The 13120-nt window shown below is 40.5% G+C and overlaps 1 protein-coding gene across 9 annotated transcripts in view; it reads right to left on the bottom strand.

Annotated features, from left to right (window-relative positions):
* Nucleotides 1-13120, bottom strand: part of DYM (dymeclin) — a 211894-nt gene that overhangs the window by 128440 nt on the left and 70334 nt on the right. For all 9 annotated transcript variants that reach the window (XM_054002973.1, XM_054002979.1, XM_054002978.1 and 6 more), the window contains 2 exons: nt 5886-6068; nt 2251-2429 (listed from right to left, as the gene is read on the bottom strand). In XM_054002973.1, coding sequence (XP_053858948.1) covers nt 2251-2429; nt 5886-6068 — 362 coding nt within the window. The remainder of the gene's footprint in view (nt 1-2250; nt 2430-5885; nt 6069-13120) is intronic.

Below are 13120 nucleotides of genomic sequence, written 5' to 3'. Positions count from 1 at the left end.
TCACACAGCACCTGTATACCTTACACCCCATTCATCCAACTGCTTCTGTACAAAGAGCCACTGATTTACACCATATGCTTCCAAAAAGTCCTCCAAAGATCATTTTGACTCCGGATTAATGACCTTACTGTTTTTCTCCCATATCTCTGGATTGTGGGAATCAACCTCCAGGCTTTAATTCTTACCATCCCTCTCCGCAAGCAGAGATTGCTGTTTTTTTTCAAGGATTCCCCTTTATGAAGGCATATACACATCCTGATGCTCCCCAAGCTTTTCTCTGACCAGCTAGAATTAGCTTCCTAGGCCTCTCACAGTGTTATTAATAACTTTAAAGAAAAAAAAAAAACTTCCATGTTTCTCAACACAGATCCATTTTTCAATAGTCTGTAACTAAAAATAGTTATTGGAAGTACAGTCTGGAAGTACAACACCAGAATAGTACACAGTGTATCAGTACCACACTTGCCATACAGGGAAAGACAGCCAGCTCCTGTACTCAAGTCCCTTTATCTCATTATCAAGTGTAAGGCTGAATTACCCTTTTTCACCGCAGGATTGTAGTTAGGAGGTCATGATTTCTTTGTCCAGTAGCCCTCCCAGCCCTACCAATTCTTTTTGGGTCTGGCTCAGCCTGCCTTAACGAGCAATTAAAATGGGTCTTCTCAGTTGGTTGCTGCTTATCCTTATCTATTGGCCCAATAAAAACGAGAGGATTGGACAAAGATGTCACTAATTTGTCAGTAGAGATCAAAAAGAAGCAGCATGAAGAGCAAAATAAGAGTAGTTTCAAATGTTGGTATTGAAAAAAAAATCAAAATATCCACAAAAACATACTGTTGACTTTTCAGTGATGCTTTTCTGATTTTTTCCAGCTTTTCCCATGAAGTGTTTAAAGTTGCTGATAATTTCTGAGATTTTCTGACTATTTTTTTTAAGTGATAATAGATGGAAATATCCTACACTGCAGAGTATCTGAGTACCCGCATCTTGACTTGTTTTGACAGATACACTGCATTGTGTTTCTGGAAGCTTTACAGTGTATCAGACACCATGATTATAAAACAATGCACACACCTAATATTTACTTGTCTAGAGCAACCTGGAATAGTGGAAGGCATCCCTGCACATGCAAGGGGTTGGAACAAGATGGGCTTTAAGGTCCCCTCCAACCCAAACCATTCTAGGATTCTATGCTGTGCATCTAAAGATGCAGCAAATTGTTATGGTTAGCAGCTGTTAACTTGTCATATCACACACTAGCAGCCCCAAAAATTATACGTGTCCATTTGTTCACAGAATTCATGCAAAATGACTCAGCCATTGCCTACATAATCTGCTGTGGACACAGGAGTTTAGTCTTGAATCAATTCAGCATCAACCATCTCACCCCAGTTTGCCAACAGTGGCGTCTATCAACTCCGATTTTAGCAATACATCTGCTAGAACTTGGACTGAAACCAAACTCACTCCATATCTGCCATCAAATAGGCAAGGGATCTAATTACCTGGCAAGATTTCAAATATTAAAATGGAAAGGGTTCCTCTATTCTGTTACCAATTCCCCTAGACAGCCATTATCTTATTAAAGGAATGCTTTTTAATAAGTAAGATTTGTTAAAGTGGTTTGTGACATTACTAAAGTGGGGAGCATAAGCTAATTTATAACCTACAAAACCATACCAGGTGTCTGTTATATTGGCCATTAACCACAATCCTATTTAAGTGGTTAAAAAGGCACTACAGTTGTATTTCTATAAAATCTGTGAGCTGCTCCTTGAGGAGTTTCAGTCTTAGGTCAACCCTGTAAGACATTTGGCATGTTAGTCCAGTTACAGCTCATTTTGTTAACTATTACTCCTGAAAGCACAGAGACAGCTTGTGCAACTTTTTGGCCTGAATATCCAATAGAGATAAATAAAATAGTGAATGGAATGATATCTGCTACCAGTTTCTCTACAGAATGATCAGAAGTGGGCATGTTTGACCTGGGTCATGGTAGTGGCACAGAGATAGAGGGAATCTAAGATGGTCTGCACCTTTAGCAGTACCACCCTTGACTGCAGTGACGTGTTCAGCAGCACACTCCTGAGATGACGTAACAAAAATGAGTAAGTGAGCTAGAACTGGCAAATGAGTGATCCAGAACCTATTGCTCCCACTGCAGGACAGAGGCCACTGGCAGCTGGTGACACCCAAGCTTGCAGGGCCAATGCCTCGTGAGGAGAATGAAGGAGGCAGAGCAAGACTCACCAGATTTTCTATGTCTGTCCGTGCCAACACATAGGTCCGCACGTTGCTGTTCTGATGCAGAAGCATGTATAAGAGAAGAGTGGCTTGATCAGATTTCTGCTGCTCACATAAAGCTGTGTATAAACTGTTAAAGTTAATCTGGAAAGCGTGTGGATTTGATGATGAAAAAGCAGTGTTATCTGAAATAAAGAAATAAAATAAAGTCTTTAACAAATACATTTATCATTCATTTATTTGTTCATTTTATAAAATCTCTGGGGGAAATATTTAATACACCACAGAAAGGAGGAAACAAAAGTCACCTGTGACTCTATTACCGATGGTCATAAACCATAATAGAGCCTCATAAAGCTTCAGTTGTGCCAAAAAGCTGAGGTTGTCCACCCATATGAGCTTCAGTAAGACCCCAGTACCTGCACAAAACATTCATCTTTTTTCATAAAACAATTTTGTCCCTCCATATGGCTTCCACAGCTAAGAAGGAATGTGATCCCAGGAGCTGCTGGAAGGGGGGCAGCCACAAGGTCTTCCCTGGAAACAATATACCAGTGATTAACTTCCAAACCCTGCACATCGAACTTACAGGTTTAGTTCTCTGGCATTAAGGCAGAGTGTCCCCTTTCTTGGTATAAAGGGTGGATGTGCACAGGTCAAAATTACTGTGATATCTCAGTGAAAAGTAGGTATTAGGATTCAGAGGTGTGTGGTGGGGAGCTTCATGAGTTAAGTGATGTAAAACATCACATCACGTTGTCTGACATCCTTCAAAGTAACAGCAGTTTGTTCATAATCACAATACACACTGTGCCAGGGCTGGAAGTGAAAATAAAACAGATTTCTGTTCACAGAACCTTTACCAGCCTCAATAAAAACACCTATTTGCACAGATTTCTGAGGTCTAGAAATTCCCTGTGGAAAAAGAAAAAGCTAGTACTTACAGGGGGCTTTTGAAGAAGATGGAGAGTGAGAGAATTTTTACATGGGCAAATAGCCATAAGACAAGGGGGAAGGGTTTTGGACTGAAAGAGAAGACATTTAGACGAGAGATCAGGAAGAAATTCTTCCCTGCGAGTGTGATGAGGCCCTGGCACAGGTTTCCCAGAGAAGCTGTGGCTGTCCCTGGATCCCTGTCAGTCTCTAAGGTCAGGTTGGACAAGGCTTGTATCCAGGACAAACCTGGGATAGTGGAAGGTGTCCCTGCCCAAGGCAAGAGAGTTGAAACTGGGTGATTTTGAAGGTCCCTTCCAACCCAAACCACACTGTGGTTCTGTGATTTTAAGACAATATTCTTATTGAAGCTTGCTAAGTATCTTTCAGCACAGAAGAGCATGGCAGTCGTCATGTATTTTGAACAACATTTCCACCCACTTTGGATGGAAAAAGTGCTTGGAATTGCTGCAGGAGCCCTGCGGGAGCCCTGGCTACCATTGGCTTTGTGGGGCCCAGCAGACAGCGTGCTGGGGAGCCACCAATCCTCTTGGCCAGGGCAAGGGGGGACAGCTCCAGCCATTGAGCTGGAGGCAGCAGGAGGCCCTGGAGCAAATAGAACTCCTGCCTGCAGGAGTTGGGAACCATGCAGAGACGCAGCCCCGCAGCGATGGAAACCCTGCCTGTCCCAAAACCATGCACCCTCAGGCGCAGGAAAGACTCCAACATCAACTACTGACCATGACTACGGACCAGCTGGTTTAAAACCTTCCTGCGTTGGGCAGGAATTTCCCTTCAGGAGGGAAAACCTGGATGTAGACAGCAAAATCAGAACAATTCATTCCTTGGTGCCATTAGCTGAGAAGCTCCCCTTGGCTTTGCACCTTCACTTCTGTGGATGTTTAAGCTGTGCCACTGGGATTTATAGCATTTCACTATCAGTTTTATTAAAGGATACTAAAAAGTCCAGTAAAATAAAAATCTGAACAGAATTAAAGAAACTTACCAGCAACACCAGCATATCCTGTACTATTCTGCAGAACATTAAGCTGATCAACAGAAAAATTAAACTATTCTAAACCATGTACAAAAAAAACCCCTATCCTGAATTCTTCTCGTTTTGTCCCAATTAAATTATAGAAATTATTTTTTTAAAAATGCCAATTTTCCTTTTATAGTATATAGTATGACTGCAACCAGCCTCTTTTTTTCACATTATTTTCCTCTTACAAACCCCTTAGAATGTTCACAGAAATCAAATTTAAGCTCAATTATGAGTATTGCAAGTGGGAACAAGTTTCTGGGAAACAATAAGTCATTCTATCAACACACACATATAGAGAAAATATAGCTTTTCATGCTACATTTGACACAAAATAAGTTATTTCAAAATTTTATAATGATATATGTATAGCACGCTTTAATGAAATACATTACTAGCTACTGATGGCATGAAACAAAGCCAAACAAAATGCAACATTAAAGAAAGCTTGCAATTTAAAGACAGAACAAAACAAAAACTTTATCAACAATTTGATCTCAACCACCTGTAAATGGTATCCAATAAATCAAAGAAGCATGTTAGGACTCAGAATTCTTCTTATGAAAACAATCCTCCACCTTCACAACCCAATAAATTTTCCTAGGTAATGGTGAATTAATTTAGAGCTCAACCTGGTTAAAACTTAATGGATAAAGGAATACAAAAATTCCCCAGAAGAAAGTGCATAACTCGGGATATTACTGTGGCTTCACAGGTTGTCACACAGCTCCTGAGCCCTGTGCATGGTGCCAACCTGCACAAAGCCAATGAAAGGTAAAACCACATGGCTCAGATTCAGAGATTTAAGTATGGATAAAGTACACATGGAAAATGGTAGAGTCCCCATCCCTGCAGGGATTTAAAAGCCGTGTGGATGTGGCACGTGGGGACAAGGGGTAGAGGTGGCCTTGGCAGTGTTGGGGAATGGTGGAACTTGGAGGGCCTTTCCAACCTAAATAATCCTGTGAAAGGCACAGGCTGCATACTGAGCTATCTAGATAGCACAAGCTGTGTTAGGGCACTCCCATGTCCCAAACAAGACCCTGTGTGAATCAGTGCCACATGGCACAGACTGGAACCTGCCTTCTCAAAACCCAGAAAAGCACCAAAACAACTCTGAAACCTCTCATACATACAAAACTCATGGCAGTGTTTACGTTAAACATTTTTTTTCCTTACATTTGAAATACAAGAATACAGTCAGCAAACCCAGGTAGCAATTTAATTTTTTACCTTCTCTCTAAGTACCATGACCAGGACAAAAAGTGCTACAAATTTTTAGGGGACTCCTGCAGACTCCTGGATAACCAATCTACTTATAGGTTACTTTTATTTATATTTTATGAAATTATAGAGTCACAGAATCATCAAGGTCAGCAGCAACCTTCAAGGACTTCTAGTCCAGAAGTAAACTGGACCAGGATTATGAAGCTTTCTAGTATTTGTCAAGTCAGAAGAATAAAGTATCCTCCCTCTGCCCCCACCACTAAGATCCAGCAGCTGAGGAATTCCACCTCAAAACTCCCAGATAAAAACATGTGAATACCGTTCTTCCATGGGTGGGCTGGAAGGACAAAAAATCTTGGACAGAGAACCTCTAAGCAATCGCAGCATCTTAAAACTCCACTTCATCCGTTCAGGCTCAGAAATAAGAATAGATACAAACCTTGTGTGTTCTTGAAGGACATGATGGCTTGCCTGTAGGGGTTTGGGGTGTCTGGAGTGTCAGTCAGGTTGGCCAGCACCAGCAGCAGCAGCAGGCTCTGGCTGGCCAGAGGGGAGCACTGCTCCAGCTGGGCTGATGCTTTGCTGCCCACCCCACCCAGCGTGAACACTGTCCACAGGCCAGCTGCAGAGAAAAAGACAACAAATAACAGGCTTGGTCATATTTTAATAAACAAGGCTATTTTAGAGAGTAGGTTTAGACTAGATATTGGAACAAAATCCTTCCCTGTGAGGGTGCTGAGGCCCTGTCACAGGTTTCACAGCATAGCCGTGGCTGTCCCTGGATCCCTGGCAGTGCCCAAGGCCAGGTTGGACGGGGCTTGGAGCAACCTGGGATGGTGGAAGGCGTCCCTGTCATGGCAGGGGGTGGCACTGAATGGGCTTTAAGGTCCTTCCAGCCAAACCATTCTCTGATTCCACAATTGTACATTGTGCACGTACAGCTCCAGTAGTAAGGCATAATGTATAAAGCCAATGCAATGTCCCCAGAGGCTGCTTGAAAAAACTCTCATTATCACATTGCTCAAACTTTGATGATTGGGCCCCAAATGCAGAGTAATTTTCATACTTACAGCACTAAAAATAATTAACTCCAATACCAAACTACTGCATTTGAAATTCCTGTTCCAATTACAGCAGGGTTGGTGAAACCAGATGACCAACTACACGCCCAAATACTGATTAGAAGAGAACGAGCACCAGAGGAGGATGAAAGGACTCCCATCATCCCTCTCCAGCAAGTCCATTAATCCTTATACCCTTGCCACTGTTCATGGGAGTGCATTACACCACTGAAAAAAACTAAGAAAAGCACCAAAACTGAAACAGAGATGCTGCAGACTCAGCATTATTGGAGTACAAAGTCAGAGGAAAGGATAAAACCTCTGTGTTTATCACATCTGGGCTCTTGATACATTCATTACAAGGGGATAATAAGCAGCCCCTCCCAGTCACATAGTATTAGATTCATCCCCAAATGCCTGCCTAGCAGTTCATTTTTTGAGTGTATCTTGAAATTTTATGGCAGAGACTGAGCATTTCATCAAATTGAAATTTAAATGAATTTATCATTCATTTAACAGGTCAAAGCTTTGAGTGGGTAAAAAAATAGTAAGTTCTACCTAAAGAAATGTAAATCCTTATTTCTTCTTTTAATACATGTCTAAATCAAAACCTAGATAAAACACACCTTCTTACAGAAAACAGAAAAATTAAGAAAGTTTAGTTTCCAGTCTTTTTGTCATCAAGATTCAAGGTGTAAACGATAAAAACTTGTGAGCCATTTGAATGCAAAATACTAAAGTATAACCGGTTAAAAGAATTTCAAGTACTCTTAGCCCTACAAAATTTCAAGCCATCCAATGAGTATTTTTCTTCAAATGTAATTATAGTCAGATTATGTAACAAACCAGTGTTCCCTCATTATGACAACTGCAGGACAATTACTGCCATGTCGTAGGCAAGGGGACTAATGCCACTCAGTGTTAAGCAGCTTGAGAGAGCTCTTATAATAAAAAGAACTATAATTGCAGCCTTCTTAGCAATTTCATGTTATATTAGTAACCCTTTATCAACATGTTTTTCATCCACTGTTATTATCAGAATGAATGATGTTGACCATTAAGTTTTTCACATGAATTAACCAGAGAGGTAACATGCAAAGAAACTACTTTAAAACCCTGAAACAACTGAACATTTATCATCACATGTTAAAGAAATTTAAATTAATCAGATTTCTATTCTTAGTGTAGTTCTTGTTTTTAATCTTCTACCACACCATCCTTCTGTGGCTGCTATCTGCCATTACGCCTTTCTTCAATAGTTAGGAAAAGAGGGATATGGCCAAAACACCAGTGATTAATCTGAATCTTCCACCAGGGAGAACAAGGTCACAGAGAGATACCTGCATATGAATATATGGCCCAAGTGACCTCCTGAAGTCCTCTTGTGTGTTGGCAAGTCCTCCAAAAAACCAACCCCATGCAGCAGGTTCATAACATTCCTTTCAGTTGCAAGGGCAGTGTCACATTAGGTGCTAAGTATTGGCTGATGCTTCCAACACACTCAAGTTAAAAACATTTTAAAGGAAAATATTATTTCTGATCATAAGCATCACACTAAAATGCTAAATAGGTAAAGAGCCTGGGAAGACAGAGGAACTGGAAGTTTCTAGCTGTATGTAGCAGTATGTTCACAATATCTGAAATATTACTTTGTTAAACCTAATTTTATATTTATGCATATTTCAAAATTACAAGACTATATTTAACTTCTTTAACATGCAAAACAAAGTAACTTATACTGCACTGTCTTAGACACTTTCCTTACTATATTGTTTCCTTACTCTTTATATTATATTCTTTCCTTACTATATTCTTTTCAGATCTGAAGTTAACAGAAAACATAGAAAAATAGACACTGATACAGTGTGGACAGAATAATATTTCAGATTCTGCTTCTTCAGAACATCACAGGAAAAAAACAACAGGATAAAAGGAAGAAAATTTCATATTTAAAAGGGATGAATGCCAGGTTGGACAGGGCTCTAGCAGCCTGGGATAGTGGAAGGGCTGGGAATAAGATGAGCCTTGAAATCCCTTCCAACCCAAACCATTCTAGGATTCCATGATTCCATGAGAATTCCCGTTTAAGCCAACAGGATAGCCACAGATGACTGCAACAGTACTAGTTCTGCCTGGCATCATTACAGGCATGAAGTGAAATTTGCCTAAATGCTCCAACATATAAACTGGATTTCTTTCACACGGAGGGGTTTTTTATTATTATTATTTTACTTCTATCCTCTTGTAATTTTTTTATACACCACAACAGAAATACAAGTTCCAGATGTTTTTGTAAAGCTTTATACATCCTGGGAGGTGGCAAAGATAAGCTAGGGTTCTCAAAATTAAACCACTAAACTGCGAAAAGGAGGGAAGGGTAGATTATCTGAAACAGTGTCATGAGGCACACTGCTTCTGAAGATTTATAAAATCTTCGAAAGGCTCTACAGTACTAAACACTACCTTTCTGGTCCCAATTAAGAGCCTGATGAAGTCAATAATCCACAACCCTAAAACAGTCTCTTCAACGTTGTTGTGGTTTAATACCACACAACTGATCATTCTCTCCTCTCTGGTGAGATGGGGCAGAGAACTGAGAGAAAACACAAAACTCGTGGGTTGAGATGAAGGCAATTCAATAGAACTGAAAAAGAAGGGAAAATTATGATGATAATGATAATAATAATGACAAAAGGATATATAGAGGAAGTGATGCACAGCACAGTTGCTCACCACCTGCTGCAGACCCTGAAGCAGTGTCCACCCAGCCCTGGGCAACACCTCCCAGTTTTATTACTCAGCATGACAGGATATGGGATAGTCCTTCAACCTTTTGGGTCGGCTGTCCTGTCTGTGTCCCCTCCCAGCTCCTTGTGCCTTAAGAAACCTTGAAGCTCATCCCATTCTAACCCCTGCCATGGGCAGGGACACCTTCCACTATCCCAGGTTGCTCCAAGCTCCATCCAACCTGGTCTGGAACACTTTCAGGGATGAGGCAGCCACAGCTGCTCTGGGAAGCCTGTGCTAGGGCTTCCCACCCTCACAGACAGGGATTTCTTCCAAAATTATGAGAAGTTGACAAGTCCTTGATGCAGCATAAGCATGACTTAGCAAGGACTAAAACATCAGGGTGGTATCAACATTACCCAGCACTGCAACTGTATCCAAGCTGAAACCAATACAAACATTTAGGTATCTGCAGAATACTTTCAATTGCATTTCTCTAATATTTGTCCATCATTTCTAACTGTGCCCAGCTCTGGGCTCCCCAGTACAAGAGGGACATGGAGCTCTTGGAGAGGGACCAGTGGAGCGTGACACATATACTGAAGGGCCTAGAGCATCTCCTTAAGGAGGACAGGCTGGGGAGGAGGAAGGAGCTGGGGCTGTTCAGGTTGTGAGAGGGCCCTCAGCCCTGGCTGTCCCTGCGTGTCCCTGTGTGCAGGAAGGGGCAGAGCAGGAGCCAGGCTCTGCTCCAGGCCCAGCAATGGCACCAGAGCCACGGGCAGGGACTGAGCCCAGCAGTTCCCCGGCACAGGAGACACAGCTTCTGCCCTGGGCAGAGACCAAATAGGGGTGGAGTCTCCCTCACCAGGGATATTCCAGAGCCCTCTGGACACAGTGCTGTGCCCTGTGCTCTGGGATGGCCCTGCTGGAGCAGGGAGGTGGATCAGCAGATGTCCCACTGTAGGCCCTTCCAGCCTGACCAGCTCTGGGATTCACTGATTTAACATTATTTCTTGACTCAGTCCCACATGGAACCACATTGCTAGATGTTTTGTCAATTGGAGAACTGTAAAATTCTGCTTATTATTTCTGGAAAATACTCGAATACTTTAATAGGGAACTGACTGCTTTTACCTTCTAAAACCAAATTAACAGATTCGTTTTTGCCCCTCTCTTCCACCAAACTAGCCACCACTGGCTTTTTTTCCCTGTTCATACAACTCAATGTAAGGCAGAGCAAGAAAAGCAGGTCATAAGAGCAAAGTATGTTATTTTGTAACAGAGAAGCTGAGATTTTCTGTAAGATAGCTAGAAACACAGTTTACAGCCATGAAAACAAATCCAGGACTTTAATCTAGTTTGACAGTCTGTGAAACAACACTTAATGGCAAAATGAAGTTATGACAAAGTCATCAAAATAGAACTTTCTTTCACCTGACTGTTATTTGATGTAAACACAACTCTGCAGAAATCTCAGCCTAATGCCTGGTCTCTGTTACACAATGAGATACACGTAAGGTTCATGTTTGTACCTATTTCAAAAAAGTTTAAACATACTTATTTATAGTTTCACAATAATAAGAAGAATTTCAACAGTTTGACTTTGAAGACATTTTGAAACCAAGAGTGCAGAAGATACTCTAAAAACTCATCACACTCATATAAAGAATTGCAACTTACAGTCAACAACTTCTAACACTGTCTACCATTATTTGAAGTCAGCAGATCAACCAACTGTGAGCTATAATTGATTTTTGAGGTCTCCTGGATTAGTTATTAAACTAGTTGTAATTCTTCTGCAGAATGTATTATTCACCTTTCAACCTCCAGTGTCAAGGCTCAGAAGACAAACTCTCTGACTTCTCATGCTGGACAGAGCATTAAATTAATGCCAAGGAAATTGGAGTTACTTACTTCCAAGTTTCTTTCTAGGAAATTAGTATTGTTTAGGTTTTTTTTTAATCTAATAGTAGCTCAAAAATTCAATTAAAGTAATCACTGAACTTCAACCTTTCCTTTGAACATCCTTCATTGCATTTAAATATGGGCATTAAATTGCAATTAATACTGGCAAAGCCTTTTTGAGTATGGTCCTGTCTCTCCTCACTGAAGCTTGGTAAGAGGGCAGATCCTTCCCTCATTCCCCATCACATAACCCACATCCTCTCAAACATATTTAGCATCCTCCTAATAAGTTTTTTATTGCTTTTAACAGTATTTTGCTGAGGGCACCAACTTAAGGTGCTGCCCCCAGGCTGCTTTTGAGAATGAATAGGACAAAATAAGAGTTTTAGTAGACATAAAGATTTTCAAAAGATCTCTTGATCTCTCCCTGTCATTTTGACATTTCCAAAACAGCAATCCTGCTCCCTTTGTTGCAAAAATGGAAAGAACACAAATAGATGAGGCTACAGAAGTTGGCAAAGCCAGTGTTAAATATCAGAAAGAAAACTCAACCACAAGAAAAAAAGCCCAAAACAGAAGAGATCTAACTTATGGTTAGTAATACATCCAAGCCTTAGCTTCACATTCTGCTTTCCTATTTCTGAAACTTTCAGCATCCAGAAGATTGTCCAATGCTTGCAATGCTGCAAGTTTGTCCAATCCAAGGCATCACTAAATAGAAATGATGAAGAACTAAAGCAAAAGTGATTTTCATTGCATCTAATTGTACCATCATGTAGTTCCTCCACCAAAACCAGTAAAAAGCATATTATTAAAAAACATTACAATTACTGTTTAATTCTTATTACACTCAAGCAGCAGCACTGGGAACTTGAGTGTTGTTTTTTTAACGCTTATTATGTGTGTCACTTTTCTTAAGTCAATTCAATAGTTCTCACACTGTGGTCTGATGAACACTTTCTGGTGGCCCATGGAGAGCTGGCAGTTCACATTGTGCTGGCTCTTGTCCTTGTTTCCAGCTGCTACATTGTGTTAGAAGAAAGCTAAAAATACATAAATACTTTCCTACGATTACTTTTCCATGCAAGCAATTTCTCAAGTTGCCACGGGGATGTTATGTGATAATGAATGGGAGAGGAAAAAGAGGTCCATGGAATCATGAACGGGGATCAGTGAGGCAACTGCTATATCAGGGGCGTTTTATACTTTATAAAGCACATCTTCAATGTCTCAGATCTTTAGTTAAGGAACTTAATCTGCAAACTGTGAAGAACCAAGGGTGCCCTTGCTTAAGAGACTATAAAAACAGCAGCTACATTAATTTTAGGGGAAGTCCCACTGCAGACTTGGGAGGATTCATTACAGAAAGAAACTAGCAAAGCTGAAATATAGGAAATATGGAATCATGTTTATATGGTATATGAACCTGCATGTTAAATATTCCACCTCTCGAGCAACATTAAACTCATCTGTAGCATAAATACACTGACATACACACTAACTACAACCTGTGAAAAAGTCAACTGAAAAAGTCAATCTGATGACTGTAGACTTTTTAAGTAGGGAAATTGTAAAAACTCAGAAGCACAAAAATGGCTATCGTAAATACTACTAACTTTTTGTTTGTCGTCACTTTTAAATTGCAGTAACTTTTTCAACTGACCCAAGTTCCCATAAATTATAGGTTTTTTGAAACGTTTCACCTGGCATGGTAATACAAATGGCAAAAGTAACAATTTTTAATTTTCAGCAATATTTTTCATGGTCTTCATTGTCCAGCATTGGACTAACAGGATTAACCCAAACTAGCATGAGACATAGGAGAAGTTCTACAAACAGCAATAAATGAACAGTTTCTGGGTGTCAGACAGTCTAGCAAAATAAATTTGTATTTTAAATACTGGTAAGGCTAGCTGCTCTCTAAGTCATCAGCAGGCTGCAGCAAGAATTCACAAGTGGGAGACACTAAATTTAAAAGCAT

The sequence above is a fragment of the Vidua macroura genome, chromosome Z, assembly GCF_024509145.1.
Source record: "Vidua macroura isolate BioBank_ID:100142 chromosome Z, ASM2450914v1, whole genome shotgun sequence".
NCBI classification, from domain to species: Eukaryota; Metazoa; Chordata; class Aves; order Passeriformes; family Viduidae; genus Vidua; species Vidua macroura.
The sequence above is the reverse complement of the archived record's forward strand: the minus strand, read 5'-3'. Positions and strand labels throughout refer to the sequence as shown.